The sequence below is a fragment of the Salvia hispanica genome, chromosome 3 (assembly GCF_023119035.1).
Source record: "Salvia hispanica cultivar TCC Black 2014 chromosome 3, UniMelb_Shisp_WGS_1.0, whole genome shotgun sequence".
Lineage (NCBI taxonomy): Eukaryota > Viridiplantae > Streptophyta > Magnoliopsida > Lamiales > Lamiaceae > Salvia > Salvia hispanica.
Window position 1 is genome coordinate 43242418 of NC_062967.1, and position 16963 is coordinate 43259380.

A 16963-nucleotide genomic window follows, 5' to 3' on the forward strand; every position below is an offset into this window, starting at 1 on the left:
TTCAACTAAAAAGCCGTTTTAATCACACACATTTGAGTGGAATGATCCTTTTCAGTCAAAGAGAGACTGACGAGTGAGTAGCAAACCCATTTGTTCTGATTCACCAGTTAACGTATTTAACTTTAAAATATACAAATATTCTGTCCGATATTTCAAGAGTTAGTTGAATTTTTCATTATTTTAGTTAGGCTGTTTAGCATTACAAATGAATTTTTTCCTCCGTCTCACTCTAGGTATACTCCTTTCTTAAAAATCATCAAATCTGCCCACCCAACATCAGGTGAGGGTACACGTGTCATAATTCCAGGCCTTCATTAGATGCGGCGGCTGGTTACAGAATATCTCCCTAACTTAAAATTTAAGTGTATGTTTGAGAACGTTTAATTAATCATAAAATTAGATTTACTTTTCCCTTACTAAATTTACATATTCTGAGCTATGGGATCCTATAAAATAGTGGCCTCTTCGCGCTCTCCAGCTTGCCTCAACCCAACTTTCGTCTCTCTCTATCTCAAAATACTGCTACTCTGCTACACTCTCTGTTGGGGAAGAGAAAATCAAAGGAATCCGAGTTCTGGTCTTGGTTGTACTTGTACTCAAAAAACCAAAGGAACCTACAATACTCCCATTTCCATTTGTGTAATCTTCTTCTGCATAGGAGTACATTCTAATTTGTCCTCTTTTTTTCACAACTTTAGCTTTCTCTTTCTGCTTCTCACAACTACTTTTTCCTTGTCAATATACCCATATTTTCACCTCCTTTTTTTCCCCTGTGCCTCAACCCTTGTCTCTTTAACGTTTCGCTTTCTCTTTATTCTCAAAGAATCTCAATTCTCCTTTAATTTCAATGCAAATCTGAAGAAAAAGGGGGAAAAAAGTCGTCTGTTTTGAGATGCAAGAAGAGAAAACAATGTTTTCTACAAGCAGGGTTAAGTACATCACCAGCAGGAGGCGGGAAAATCCAATTTCCGCCGGAAAAACGAGGACGGTGCGCTTCTCCGTCGCCGACCCCGACGCCACCGACTCCTCCAGCGACGAAGAGGGGGGGTTTAATGTGAAGCGCCGAAGAGTCAGAAAATTCATCAACGAGGTCAGAATTCAGCCCTGCTCCAGAGACAGTGTTGCCGCCGCCGTCAAGAAGAGCGGCGGCGGGAAGAAGTTCCGAGGCGTGCGGCAGCGGCCGTGGGGGAAATGGGCGGCGGAGATTCGCGACCCTCGGCGGCGCGTGAGGCTGTGGCTCGGCACCTACGACACGGCGGAAGAAGCCGCTATGGTGTACGACCACGCGGCTGTGCAGCTGCGTGGCCCCGACGCGCTAACTAACTTCTCCGCTCCGCCCAAGTCGCCCAAGTCTGTGCTACGGTTCGTTTCCTTGGCTGACTCCCAAGCGGAACCCGAGCCTGAAACCGAACCCGAACCGGAGGAGTCGTCTTGTGCTTTCCCCCGAAACGACGCCGTCGGGAAACATGCCGAGAACTTGTCGGATTTCGCGATATTCCCCCCGAGCGACGATATATTTGCGGAGTTTAACTTGTTTGATCAAACCGGTTTCTCAGGCGACATTTTGGGTGTGGATTTCAGCAGCAGCGATTTGGTTATCGGGTCAAGTACAGATTTCGGGCTCGGGTCATTCAGCTGGCAACCCGACAACTTTTTTCATGACTTTGGAGATATATTCGGGTCGGATCCTCTCGTTGCACTTTGAGTATTTTCTTTGTTGATTTCTAGGCAGTTTTGGGATGATTAATTAGTGTGTTTTATTTTATTTATTTGTGAGGAAATGGACATGTTGTGACCTAATTTAATTTATTGTGAATTTTCATGCTATTTTTGTGCTTCGCGGCTTTATATATATTGAATATTTTTAATTCATAAAAGCGATTTGGGGAAAGATTTTTATCATAATTAGAGGGGCAATCACGTGACTTGGAAAGTTATCAATTAGGTGAAAGAAAGAAATGGAATGAATAGCATAAAGTATCAATGGAAACAAAGATACACGTGGTTAATACAAATAGTTTGCCTACCCTTAATTTGTCACATTATTTGTCACACCGAATCAGATGCTTTAATTGTGATTTAAATTTATATTGTCCTTTGCTACGCTACTTTTATTACCATCAAATAAATTATGACCATAGACAGTTGCAATGGTACTAAATAGAGGAGGCATTATTACCACCAGTGTTGCGCAAAATTGGCCACATTTCGACCTTTATAGTTGCATTATTATATGCAATTCTTCATTATTGAATAGAGTAAATGTGACAATAATTAAACTAATCAGTGTAACCTACAATGATAATGCGTTGGATTGGACCATTGGGTACGTTTTGAAATACTACCAGTACTATTTTGGGAAAATAACTCTATTAGCATAAACATAAGAGTTTATGTCAATTTTATTTCTGTAATTTTGATAAAGGTCAACAATTCATGCTCCATATTCATAAACATAAGAGTTCATTATTTGTTCAATATTATAAAATTTTAAAAATATATATACTAACATGCCCAATTCAAATTTACATGCTTTTAAACACGAGATATATACACCATTACTCATGAATATTTACGTGGTGTCACGTTTTATTTCCACTTAGAGTCCTGAAAAAATCAAAATGCATGTTTTATGAAGTTTATCGTGAAGCTTGCATTTTTTGTAATCGTGATAGTATAGTACTTATAGTATAGTATAGTACATATAAAGTTATTACAATTACAATACATCAAAAATCGCCTCTTATAGGATTAGAACATTGAGTTGGCATTCATCTAGGAAGGCGATCTATGCATCCCCTATAAATCTTTTTAATTGAATGGTCGAAAATATTTAGGGCTTCTCAAGTGAACCCTCTCCTATTTAATGAGTTCAAATTCTATAAATAGGAGACGGAAAAAAAGTAGGTAAATCAAGTTGAGAAATAAAGTAAGATATCCACAAACAGAAAAAGGGAAGAAATAATGGTGTGTTTGACGACATTTTTGTTTGGGACACTGTAATGTAAGAAAAGAATGGTGCTGAGTAAGGTAAGTATAAACGGTTCTGCATATTGAGTGATACACGTTGGGACCCTTCACTCTTGTGTTCAGTTTGTTAGGAATTTTTTAAGCATTATTTTCAAGCTTATAAATTATAACCAAAGAGTGTTTCAATTTGTTCATTAGTGATATTTAATTTTGTTTAATTTACAAATAAGAATCCTTTTGTATAATTTTTTTAATAAAATATGATGAAAAATTGTTTATTTTTAACAGTAATATGAATCATATGGTATAAATTTATACTATGACTACGACAATGGAAAATGATTACAACTAGAAAGTTGTAAATGAAGTATAATAGCATCCAAACACGCATTATGCATAGAAGCATGTAATGAGAAATATAAAGTTTTCATTTAATTTTAAAAACTTTGCTATATAATAATTGTACAATAAGAGGAATAGAAAGGAAGGAGAAAAAGAAGAAGAGAGAAGTAACAATAACAAAAAAGAATAGTAGAAATGGGCAAACAATGCCAGTAACATTAAAAAACGTATAAGCACTGCAGTTGACAGCATTAGAACTCGATCGGTCCCTGTTTGACAATGGTTATACGACGCCACTACCAGGGGCGTAGCCAGGATTATGCTTAAGGAGGGGCAAAAATAGTATATAGGAAAATTTTATACATTTGAGAAGGGGCATTTAGTGTATTTGATCTATATAATTGGAAATGTGTGTATGGAAATGTAATAAGAAAAGGAGTGTGAGGAGGGGCAAATGCCCCATGTGGCTATATAGTGGCTCCGCCCCTGGCCACTACACCAACAGAGCACTTGTTCATGGTATGGCTTAATATATACTTAATGAATAATATTTGGGGATACAGTGATACCTCTTGTTATACATTGGATCCGTCACTGATCATACTACCAGGTGATGTTCAAGACTTCAAGGAAACACACACATGTAGTGCAATATTGAACTTGGTTGAATATAGCTTAATTGATTAGATATTCATTTCATTCAATAGACTAGGGATTGAATCTTTATGAGGAAAATGAGAAATCGTTATTGATCTTTGTTAAGGATCGAAAGTTGAAATTTGTTTTAAAAAATAAATAAATCGAAAAAATCTTTGGTGGAAAAAGTAAAAAGTTGTCTCTTTTGCATTAGGCCAATTTATGTAGATATGAAAACAAAAAAGGAAAATAGTGTTATGATGTCAGCCTACATCACCGGCCCTTGAGCCTTTGGTGCGGCTCAAGCCTCTGAGTATGACCTTCTATTCCACAATGATGGTAAGCCCTCCGCAAATAAGAGTGATTCTTGTTATTGTTTGAAGCCGTGATAAAATACAAGTGAAGAAAGTGTTAATAAAATATTTAAAAATGTCCAAAATGAAAAAAAAACAAACTATACCCTAGGCTAATGTAGGAGACACCATAAAGTGATAATTGTATGCTAATAGTATTTTGTGAAATATATATGGATTATTTCTCAATTCTCACAAACATTACATAAATCACAGTACTTAGTAAACATATATTTATTCATTTAATGTTATAGATTGGTTCAATTAAAAACTTTTTATTGTGATAACTATGAGGACGGTTGTCTTAAATCCGAGGTGACAAAATTCAGTTAATCATATTAGAATTAATTAAAAATATAATAATGTACATGTAAGTTTTTAAGAGATTTTAAATAAAAATTAGACTATGAGTCAGTAATTTACAAACTATTATTATGAGATCATTATTGATTTTAATATATAATCGATACTGAAATGTAATATGGAAATTAAAAATTCAGTGGTTGGGACATATTGTTACACGGTCTATTCAATCAATCATAATTGTATAAATCACTTTTCTCCTCCATTCTCTTTTCTCTCTTTTCATAATGGTGATTGGTTAGACGCACTATATTGCAATATGTCCAAACTAATGAACTTTTACTCACAACAACAATAAATTAAAGATTCTACATGAACTGGTTGAGATAATTAGTCTTTGTACAAACATAAAATTTTGCCCTAATAAGACACTCCTGCATAAATGTGCAACTTGGTTTGCAACTATATATACACCCAAACAGAGGCATATATTTGGTTTGTTATGTGAAGGCCCAAATTACAAGAATTGTTATGACACTTGTAGGATAGGTTTGATGAAAATCCTGAGAGTGGTCCAAGGATGAGCTGGTAAATCACAAATACTAGTATTTGGTTAAACAACTATGCTTAGCTTTTTTACCTTATGAATGTTCCATCTCTACCTCTCACTAATGCCAAAAGTATATGTGCCTATAATACATCATACGTGACATGAATTTAATTTACTTCCTTCACATATATAGTTACTATGTCATGTCAATTAGATCAGCACCTCATTGACGTGTTTCTTCAGCTTTGCTTGTGCGAGATGAGAGATACGGGAAAGATCCTCACTTTTTTTACACCAATAAATGAGGTGATTTATATTGCATTACGAAAATGATGAATTTTGAATCCACTTTCCACGTTGGGAGGAATTGAACTCAATTTTCAAGAATTGACATCATTAATTAAGAGACTAAAACAAGAGACTAAGAGGCAAAAAAAAACAAAATGTAACTAACAATTGAAAGTCTAAAAGAGTAAAACAACTCTAGGAAAATTCAAGTGGTCAAGTTCAATGTTCATCTTGTAAAGGGAAAAAGTAAAAAGACAGGTATTAAGGCATAAATAATAACAATTCTAATCTCAATGATAACTATAAATAGCAAGAAACTGGCAATGCACAATGATAACAATCAACAAAATCAAGCCCGTGAAATACGCTAGTAGGATTTAGGTGACAGTGTGATACCATGATCGAGACATTGCCATAACTGATGCGTACGGACTCATTGATGCCTAAGATCTTGGGATCGAGACATTGTCATATAATTCCACATTAAAGATAATTCACATGCTAAATATTAATGTAATCATCCTCCTACACACTCGCATCTCACAGATTACTTTATGCCATAAAATTATTCTGTGGACTACGGTTAATTACTTCATATACACAAATTGTTTTGCTTGAAACTCTATAATTAATTTTTCTAACACGTATACACCATTAGGATTAGGTTTTGAATAATAGGACATTCGCAGATCGCAACACGCAGCCAAATTGACCCTTCTATGTTAGTGGCTTTATTACTACGTTAGAAATAATGCGGTCGCTAATTCAAAGTCTCAAACACTTTTGTTGCATAATGCCCGACTTTCCCCAACTTGTGAAGAGAGGTAAAGAGGCACCAATTACATTGCGAATATTCCCCCATTTCTTGTTAAGTGACACGTTTATTTTCAATATGAAATTTAAGAAAGTCATGTTCAGTTGGTTAAATGGAAAAGATGTAAAATAGGAGATTAATTTTTGCTAAAATAAAAATAATCCACTTCCTTGGGACATCCAAAAATAAATACAATCACTTAAAGAGTATATTACCATTACCAAGGAAAATATATTCCTTAGTCTAGACGTACCATAGTGGCAAATATAAGGTGGTATGCTCCACCAATACTTCTTTGACCATATTTTGCATATGAAAACCTTTTAAACTAGGTTAGGGAATATTTTCTCTTTACGAAGATAAATTGCACAACTACCTTTGTAGGCACATGGAAACTGGCTGATTGTTAAAGAAATACTCCCTCCGTCCCCTATTAAGAGTCACACTTTTCCATTTCGATTCGTCCTCAATTAAGAGTCACATTTTATTTTTACCATAAATGGTAAGTAGGTCTCACATTCCACTAACTCAATTTATTCACATTTTATTATAAAATCAATATAAAAAATGGATCCCACATTCCACTAATTTTTTCAAACCAACTTTTCTTTACATTTCTTAAAACTCGTGTCCGGTCAAAGTGTGACTCCTAATGGGGGACGGAGGGAGTACAAAACATAGATTTCATTGGTTGTGTAGAAATTTGGGTCTTGTATTTTAAAGGCGTGTTCTGTATTACCACAACATGATTTTTGTTCAACCTTTTGTTGTAACACAGATTTATTTACAACAATTTCTTTTGGATTTGGTCTGAATTTCTGATGCTCTCTCTCAACTTCGTTATCACCCATTTGCTGCATAAGCACGCGGCCCTCTTTCTTTCTTTTCCTAAATAAAAAACAATTAGAAAGTACATATATTTTTACGGAACGAACTAAAAAAGAAAGAGTGCATATTCTTGTGGGACGGAGGGAGTATATGCCACTGCAAAAGTACAACATTTTAATGTTCAGTAATACCAATAACAACAGAATTCTTACATTTTACATTGAAAAACATTATAACCATATTACTTTCACAAAATATTATTTTGGTTTGTGAGACCATCCCATTCACAACATTAACCTTGAGATTGTGAATGGGTTTGACAGTAATCCAAAAAGCAGTTTCATCTCCTTCTACCAAACACTCCTATTAAGCATATCCTCATAATATAAGAGGCCAGTTGAATCTCATCACGCTCGAACAAGGAAAACCACTTTGGTTCTTTCAGTTTGAATTGTCTCAGCTCTTAGATGGCCTGATCTCGCCACTCCTCCAACCACCCGAGCCGAGAATGATTATACTTTTGTCTTTGATCTCCACACCACCGATTCATCAAGAGACAACAAAGGAGAGTTGTTCCCACCAATAACGATTCCAGGAAATTTGGTTTGGGGTGCAATAAATAATAATGATTTGAAATTTGAAATATATATAGGGATGTGATCAGGTCCATAAGTGAAATTCTGTCAAAAATCAAAACAAATCTCAGCCATTGGATCCTGTGATGTAACCGTTAGATTAATGCCACGTGTCACCTAATAATGTAGATTGTGTAGTCTAATAATGTAGCTTGGCTAATAATGTAACAGCTGTAGTCTAATAATGTAGCTTGGCTAATAATGTAACAGCTGTAGTCTAATAATGTAGATTGTGCAGTCTAATAATGTAGTCTAGTTAATAATGTAACGCTTTTAGTGTAATAATGTATCTCGGGTATTATGATCACAACCATCTAATCTGAGGATCCAAGGGCTGAGATTTGCTTTGATTTTTGACAGAATTTGCCTTATGGACCATAGTGCGCCTTCCCCTATATATATATAGGATTGTGATCAATTGAGATTTTTTATGCTAATTGAGAAATGTGATGCAATATCAGCCACTCATTTTTATTAAATGAGTGGTCCAGATTTTTCCAAATGGAAAATATCTTTAGATTAATTAATTATGAAAGGCCAGAATGGTAATATCACAGTAAATTTTATTCAATAAATAATTTTTTTTTTTAATTTTAATTTTTTATTAATTTTTTTAAAAAAAATTAAAATTAATTTTTTTTATTTTTTTTATTTTTTTTATTTTTTTTATTTTAAAAAAAAAATTCGTTTTTTTTTAAATTTTTAATTTTTTAAAATTTTTATTTTTCAACTACATATACAATTCATGTCAACTACACACATATAATGTCAACTATGTGTACAATCCATGTCAACCACACATACAATTCATGTCAACTACACACATATAATGTCAACTATGTGTACAATCCATGTCAACTACATATACAATTCATGTTAACTACACAATATAATGTCAACTACATGTACAATTCATGTCAAATAGTATTTATTGAATAAAGTTGTTGACATTTGATGTGTAGTTGACATGAATTGTATATATAGTTGAAAAAAAAAAAAAAAAATAATAATAAAAAAAATGAAATTTTTTTTAAAAAAATAATTTAAAAAATAATTTAAAAAAATTTAATAAAATTACAATTATGCCCCTCTGTTGACATAAACTACATGCTGTTGACATTTCACAAATATTCTGGATGAGTGGCCCATATTGCATCTCATTTCTCAATTTAGCTAAATAATCTCAACCTAACAAGACCCTCTATATATATATATAATATTCATTTTTATTTTATATTTTGTGGATATTACATAATTTATTCTATAAATTTAGATTTGTATAAACCAAATTAAATATTTGTGCATCGCGCACATGTTAATCACAAGTAGCTACTAAAAATCATCCTCTGATTTATTTGAGAAAAACTTCAATTACTTTTTTCTTAAATAAAATAAAGTAAAAAAGTTATGCATCATTACATTTACACTATAAGAGAATTAATATAATTTACCTCTACTATTTTCTGTAATCATCACAAAATGAGCACTGTAGTAAATGCTAAATTCAAATTTATTGTAAGTTTTTACTAATAGACTGTTTATATTTCTTTATACAAACGGGATATTAGTATAATAATGTTAGCTAAAATTTTGGTGTGTAGTTGTACTCTTTGTTCTCTACTAAGTCCACCGATTCTCCACATGTAACGTTGTGTGGTCTTAGGCATTTTCACCTGATTTTAATACTTTATAATTTAATATAATTTCTAATTAAATAAATAAACCATTAAACATAAATAGATAGATAGTATAATAAATAAGCATGATCTAAGCCAGTATCTGTGTTCTTGCTTGGCTTTGTGTCTATTTAATTCATGTTTTACATCTAATTAATTCATTGATCCAAAAAAATAGAAATGAAAATTAAGTCTTTATTATAGATTCCGTGTAAAAAAAAACCATCCAATTAACAATGATGTTCGCAAATACACAATCTCGGGCCAACAATTCCAGAACAACTTGACTGCCTCCATAACTTACTTCACACTTAATTTTACTATATTCATCACTACAATAAAATTAACTTCCTAAAATCGTACAATAAAATTAAAACTTACTCCCTCTGTTGTAGAAAGTTTGTTATATTTTTCCATTTTTTTTCGTCCCATAAAATATGTCATATTTCACTTTATACTGTGGGCCTTATATTCCACTAATTCATTCTTACTCACATTTTATTATAAAACTAATATATAAAATTGAGACTCACATTCTATTAACTTTTTTCAACTAACTTTCTGTTACATTTCTTTAAACTGTGTCGGTCAAAGTGTGATAAAATTTATAGAACAGATTGAGTATTTCACAAAAAATAAATCTATGCAACAAGAGGCATGGATCCTCTGCTAGAGGAAACACAACAAGGGCTATGGTGCCGTAAATTGGCGACGGTTTTTTGTTCAATTACTCACTTTTTAAATTAAGCTTACTCATGACGTGGTAATCTCATGAATTAATTTCTACCATAAGAATGTGGGTTCAAATTCCGTTGATGGCATTTAGTTATTTTCTATTTCTATTTCTTAGTCCTCTGCTGGATTTTATTTTTTATAACTAATTTCATTCTAATGACTAGTTTATTCTTTATATATTTCTCATAACTACTTAAATAATATTATATTTATAGAAAAATTAGTCATACTACTTAGTAAATTTGTTTATTTTTTCTATACGTATAAATATTGTAATTACAAGATCATAAAGTAATGATATTTAGTTTTAAAAACTCTATTCTTAATTATTTCACGTCGACATGTCATCGTATGGATAATCTTACAACTTAGTCTTAAATGGATAATCAAAGGATATTGAGTTGTAGCAACCGAACGACACCTACATGTACAATATAATGTTGTGTGGTCTTAAGCATTTTCAACGGATTCTGATAATTTCTAATTAAATAAATAATCAATTAAAAAATAGATAAATACAAAGGGGTGTCTTAGGCATCTGCACATTGCGAACAACGAGAGCTCATTGATACAAGTATTGATAAATAATTAATGAAGCATGGTCTAAGCAAGTATGGTTGTTCTTGCTTGGCTTTGTATCCATTTAATTCATTGATCTAATAAATGAAAATTGAAAATGGAAAGTAAGTTTTTTATTAATACTCCATATAAGAAACCACAAAATTAACAATCATATGAGCAAGTACATAATCTTGGGCCAAGAGTTCCAGAACAACTTGACTGGGCTCCGACATAAGTGTATTTTGTTTCACACTTAAATTTACAACATGCTTCACCACAAATTCCTGCACCACAACATATCTTATCTCCACATGCACCCAATCCAGTGAAACATCTTTTAGCACTTCCAATTTCAACTGCAAAAAAAAATATCCATAATCTTCATATATCATAAATTGATTGTCTCACAGAATGAATTAAAATATTAATTTAAAATAAGAACTAAAAATTTATGATACATAGTACAATTTAAAACAAGTTTTAAGAGCATTCGAAGATCAAAGCATGTATTTTGATTTCAATTTTGCTTTTTTTTAATGTCATTAATTTTCTTATTATACTTATTGATTTTGGTATAAGATGTAATCAACATTTGCTTTTATATGTTTCGTTGTGATTAATTATAAAGGCTTTTGCACAACAATGACACGAAATACCGAAATTGCGACAATAGTATACAAATTAAAAAAAAAAAAAAAAAAAAGTTGGCAAAACTCCTCATTTCTTCCATGTTTCTATTCCATCGGATGCAGGATTAAATTAACAAAAAAAATATTTTAAAAAAAAATTATAAACAAGTTTCAAAATACAACTCAAACAATAGACTAAACTGACTGGATTAAAAACCTAGTATTGTATAATATGTTCAAAAATATGAATAGGCTAATAACTTACATGAGGCAAAAGTAAGAATCAACAGAATGCAAACGAATTGATAAATTGAAGCCATTTTCATAATTAGTTGATTGTGTTTAAGAATTGGGAGACAATGATGCCATATATATAGTTTCTCGGCAGTTTTACAATTGAGAGTCAAGAAACTGTTTACATTAGTATATTTTTCCACGTTTTTGAATGGGGTTTCTATTAAAATATTCCATACCACATATAATTAATAATTATATCTTTTTATTGTTGTATAAATTAACTTATTAGTGTGAGTCGTCTTCTTAATGATTGTTAGCTTCCTAGAATAATATAATAAAATCATAACTTATTTCAAGAAAACTATGGTAACGGAATGTCATTACATTGTGACAGAAAACTATACTAGGAGTACCATTTTTTAATAAATCACGTACATTGTGACAAATAAAACTACATACTACATTTTTATAATAAAATGGGGTATTTGTCGAAAATAACTTTAGGTAAATTTTGATTTTTCTTATGAACTTTAATCGATGTGCTATATCTATAAGTCTATGTTTAAAATAATGGGTTAGTTTCAAATAATGTAATCTGTGAGATGAAGAGATGTGTAATTTACTTTATATTTAATTTAAAGTAATAAAAATAAGAAATATCCACATTACAAAAAAATGAATATATATGAAATAACAATTTAATATAAATATAAAATAATAACAAATTATATTAAATTTTATCTATTTTATGTTATTTTTACGTTCTAGGAATGTTAATGATGATTTTCTTTTTTTCCTGTGGTAAATCTATCCTCTAAATTATGGATCGAAACTTCTAATAAAATCGAGCGTTAATTACTATTCATAAACTAGCTTTTAGGTGGAGTTGTAAAATGAGATGTGCTATAATTGTCCTCTTGGAATAGTTAAATAAATATGGCATCGCAGAAAATTAGAAATTAGAAAAACTACGCGCACTTTGAGACTCATAGCATAATTTAAGTTAAGCCAAAATTGGTATGAATATATGTCTATTTTATGATTTTGGTTATATACTTTATCTTTTGAATTTTTGCATACTGAACATTTCAACTCGGATCACAATTGGTTCTACACTAACAATTCCATCAATTTTTAAACGGTTTTAACTCGATTTTGACCGATTTTTAAACGGTTTTAACCCGAATCGGTCAAAATATGGATAAAACCGTTTAAAAATTGATGAAAAAGTTAGTGTAGGACCAATTGTGATCCGAGTTGAAATGTTCAGGATGCAAAAATTGAAAAGATAAAGTATAGAACCGAAATCATAAAATGAGCATATGTTCAGGACCAGTTTTGACCTTTACTCTTTAACTTAATGTAAACTTATAGAGTACTCCATCCGTCCCACTGGAGATGACTCACTTTCCTGTTTAATTTGTCCCAATCAAGATGACCCATTACTAAAAATGGAAACACCCTCATCCCTACTTTATTCTCTCTCTTTTACTTCGCTCTCTCCACTTAACACACAAAATAAATTTGCATAAAATCACATGCTGTCCAAGGAATGGGTCATCTTTCTTGGAACGAAGGGAGTAAAAGTTATCATGCTATGATCATTTCAGTGTTGTGTCCTATCAGAGTCATTCGCATTCTTCATTTGAAATTCATACTCCCTCCGTCCCATTCAAGATGACCACATTTCCTTTTTTTTGTTTGTCTCAATCAAGGTGATCACTTTCTAATTTTGGAAATAACATCATCTCTCCTCTCTCATCATTAAAATATTCAACTACCTTTTTCCTATCTACTTTTTTCCACCTAACTACACTTCTTAAAATCTCGTGCCACTCAAGAATGTGGCCATCTTGAGTGGGACGGAGAGAGTATGACTTTTAAGTTTTCTACTACTACTTCCTCCGTCTCAATAATGTTGAGTCGTTTTTTTATGAAATATTCAAACTAAATTGAGTCATTTCTTTTTTTAACAAAAAAAATAAAACATTTAATTACGCATACTTTATTCTATTATCCACTTTACTCTCTCTTTATCTTTCATACTTTATTCCTTTCTTATACTTTTCAACACAATTTTATTATGTTTCCAAAAATTTTAACCCAACTTAACTGAACGGAAGGAATAAACTTTTCTCTATATACTCCCTCTGTCCCAATAAATATGAAACGTTTGCTTTTCGGCACAAGATTTTATGTAGTGTTTTGTGAGTTAAAGAAGAGAGAGTAAAGTAAGAGAGAATGAAAAGTAGAGATAAAGTTATTTCTATTTTAAGAAATGTTTCATTTTTAATGGGACAATCCAAAAATGAAAATATTTCATTTTTAGTGGGATAGAGGGGCATGCACACTAAAATTTGAGTTCTACGAGCCTACCAATCTAGATATCTCATCATTAAATAAATTTGACATAAACGATTGAAATGGTGCGTCAACAAGATAGGAACATTAACTTCTCCCAAAAGAAATAAAAAAGACAAAAAATCTCTAATCAGAAAAAATTAAATAGGAGTAAATAATCTTTATAATTGTTTGATTAAAGATTCTTGTCAAAATATAATTACCAAATATTTCAATTAGACCACACGTCGCATTACAAGAGATCTTGTTCCTTGTTTGGGAAATTCTTTACATTTCCACTTTTTTCTTAACTAAACTAATTTTCTTTTTTATTCGTCCCAAATTAATTGACATCCTTCCTTATTACTATCTTCATTCTATAATAGATGGGTCATTTTATTATTTTTGATTTCCATAATATTATAGTTATTTCTCTTTTTAATAAAAGTCAACACATTTCTTTTCACTTCTTTCATTCTCTCTTACTTTATTCTCTCTACATTTTTCATTTCGTACTTTATTCTTTCTTTATTTAACTCACATAACACGTTTTTTCTTAAATCACGAGCCAAAAAGAAACACATCCACTACCGTAGGACTAGGGGAGTACTTTTTATAATTATCCTCACGTTACACTAACTTATTTCACACTCATTTATCATAAAATTAATACTTTATCTATCCCAACTAAATTGAGTTGTATTCCTTTTTGGAATGTTCCAACCAAGTTGATTCATTTTCTTTTTTGACAAAAAACAACACATCAAGTCACTCTTACTTTATTTCATTACTTATTTTACTCTCTCTTTATCTTTTCTACTTTATTCATCTCTTACTTTTTAACACAGTTTCTTAACTTTGTGCCCAAAAGTTTTGACTCCACTTAGTTGGGACGGAGAGAGTATGTAAAGCTAGGACTCATATTATACTAATTTTTTTCATCCACTTTCACTAAAATTTGTGTCAAATTAAACAGTATCAATTAATTAGGAACGGAGGGAGCCCTATTTCATTATGTATCTTTGAAAAACATATGCTAGGATTCTTTTTAGAAATTTCATTTATCGGAGATACTCCCTCCGTCCCTCTGTAGTAGAAGTGTTTCTTTTCGACACGAGATTTAAGAAGTTGTGTTAAAAGTGAGTTAAGTGATGGAAGAATAAAGTAGGAAAGGAATAAGATGGAGAGATGAAGAGAGATTAAGGTAAGAGAAAAGAAAAGTTAGTGTTTTTTACTAAAATAGAAAATGACGCGGTTACAGTGGGACAACCAAAAAAGGAATACGACTCAGCTATAAAGGGACGGAGGGAGTATTGATTAGAAAGTTGACCATCAAATCATGGTGCTTGACTTAACAATGTAGTACTCCATCCGTCCAATAATAGATGATATAGATTGAAAATAGTAAGAGATTTTATAAGATATTGTTTTGTGTGTTAGTGGAAAGAGAAAATAGTTCTATATTTATATTAATATGAAAGATAACTTTTTCCAGGAAAGGAAATGTTACCATTTTTATAGGAAAAACTAAAAAGGAAAGTGTAACATCTATTAGGGAAAAATTGGTCTCTAAAATCATACTCTTTGCCTAAAATTTGGTATTTCCCACGAACTTTAAAATTGGTATATAATATCACAAACTTTGCACTTTGTTTGATATTTCTCATGGCATATCTATTATATTTGACTAACTTACGAGGCTTTTTTTATCGTACTTCACAGTTGCTTACGTCAAATAAGATTTTGATGAAAATATCTTATTTGAGTGAGTTTGGGAATTACCAAACAAAATACAAAGATTATGATATTATAAACCAATTTTAAAGTTTATGGAAAATACTAAATTTTAGGTAAAGTTCATGATTTCAGAGACTAATATCTCTATCTATCATGAGACGGAAAGAGTAGTATTTTTTTAGAGAATCGTAAAAATCAATGGGCGATATGGATGTATTTGTCCGTCTATTTCATCCTTTAAAAGATTCCATATGACTATTTCATGCATTAGAATTTTTAAGTTTTTCACTATAATTAGCATATAATCTTTCTGTTTCTTATTAATAGAGACACTTCTTTCCGGCACGCAGTTTAAAAATAGTTTGTTAAGTGAATAGTGAATAAAATAAAATAAAGTAAAAAAAATGAAGAGAGAATAAAGTAAGAGAAATAATTACTTTTTGACAAAAATATAAATGACTCCATGAACTTAGAACTTTCCCAAAATAATTAGTGCCTCCCTTGTCCACGAAAAATGCGCATCATAAGATTAACTAAGAGTTAAGAAAATAGTACTCCTTCCATCACACTATAATAGAGACATTTTGTTTTGAGCCCTCATTTTGAAAAAATTATACTCCCTTCGTCTAATAATAGATGACCTACTTGGGAAGTGACACGGGATATTAAGAGATATTTGTGTGTTAGATGGAGAGAGAAAATACTATATATATAACAATGTGAGAGAGAGCTTTTTCCAAAGAAAGAAAAGTGACATCTATAGGACAAACTAAAAAGAAAAATGTGACATCTATTATGGGACGAAGGGAGTAATAAATAGTTAAAGTGGAGAGAGAGTTAAGTAAGAGATTAATAATATAAATAAGACTCTTTTCTACATTATTTTTTTTCTTACTTTACTCTCTCTTCACTCTTACTATTATCATTTTTTCTAAACTAGTGCTCAAAACGAAACGCCTCAACTACACAGGGCGGAGGGAGTATTTGCTAATTGTTGATCCTTTTAGTAGATAAATTGATACAACTATACGTCATTCCCCTACGTCCACCAATACAAGGCCGATTTTGATCGGACATGGGTTCTAAGAAATATAATAAAAAATGAGTGGAAAATGTTAGTGGAAGGTGGGTTCTACGTTTATATGGAGTATTAGTTTTATATTGCAATATGAGTGAAATAAAGTTAGTGGAATGTAGGGCTTGGATCCCCTGCTGTGGAAGAATCACAGCAGGGGATGTTGTTCCTCACATCCCAATTTTTTAAAAAGTTTAAAAAATTGGGATGTGAGGAACAGCATCCCCTAGCAGGGGATCCAAGCCCGTGGAATG

The 16963-nt window shown here is 31.6% G+C and overlaps 1 protein-coding gene across 1 annotated transcript; it reads left to right on the plus strand.

The window, feature by feature from the left end:
• The first annotated feature begins 448 nt into the window (after nt 1-448).
• LOC125212859 (ethylene-responsive transcription factor ERF069-like) lies at nt 449-1827 on the plus strand. Its single transcript, XM_048113136.1, has one exon. The coding sequence runs from the start codon at nt 893-895 to the stop codon at nt 1703-1705; it is 813 nt and encodes a 270-aa protein (XP_047969093.1). The 5' UTR covers nt 449-892; the 3' UTR covers nt 1706-1827.
• The last annotated feature ends 15136 nt before the right edge of the window (nt 1828-16963 follow it).

Bases quoted from the DNA above. Each gene is read 5' to 3' on its own strand.
- LOC125212859 (XM_048113136.1), top strand. From the start codon at position 893: ATGCAAGAAGAGAAAACAATGTTTTCTACAAGCAGGGTTAAGTACATC.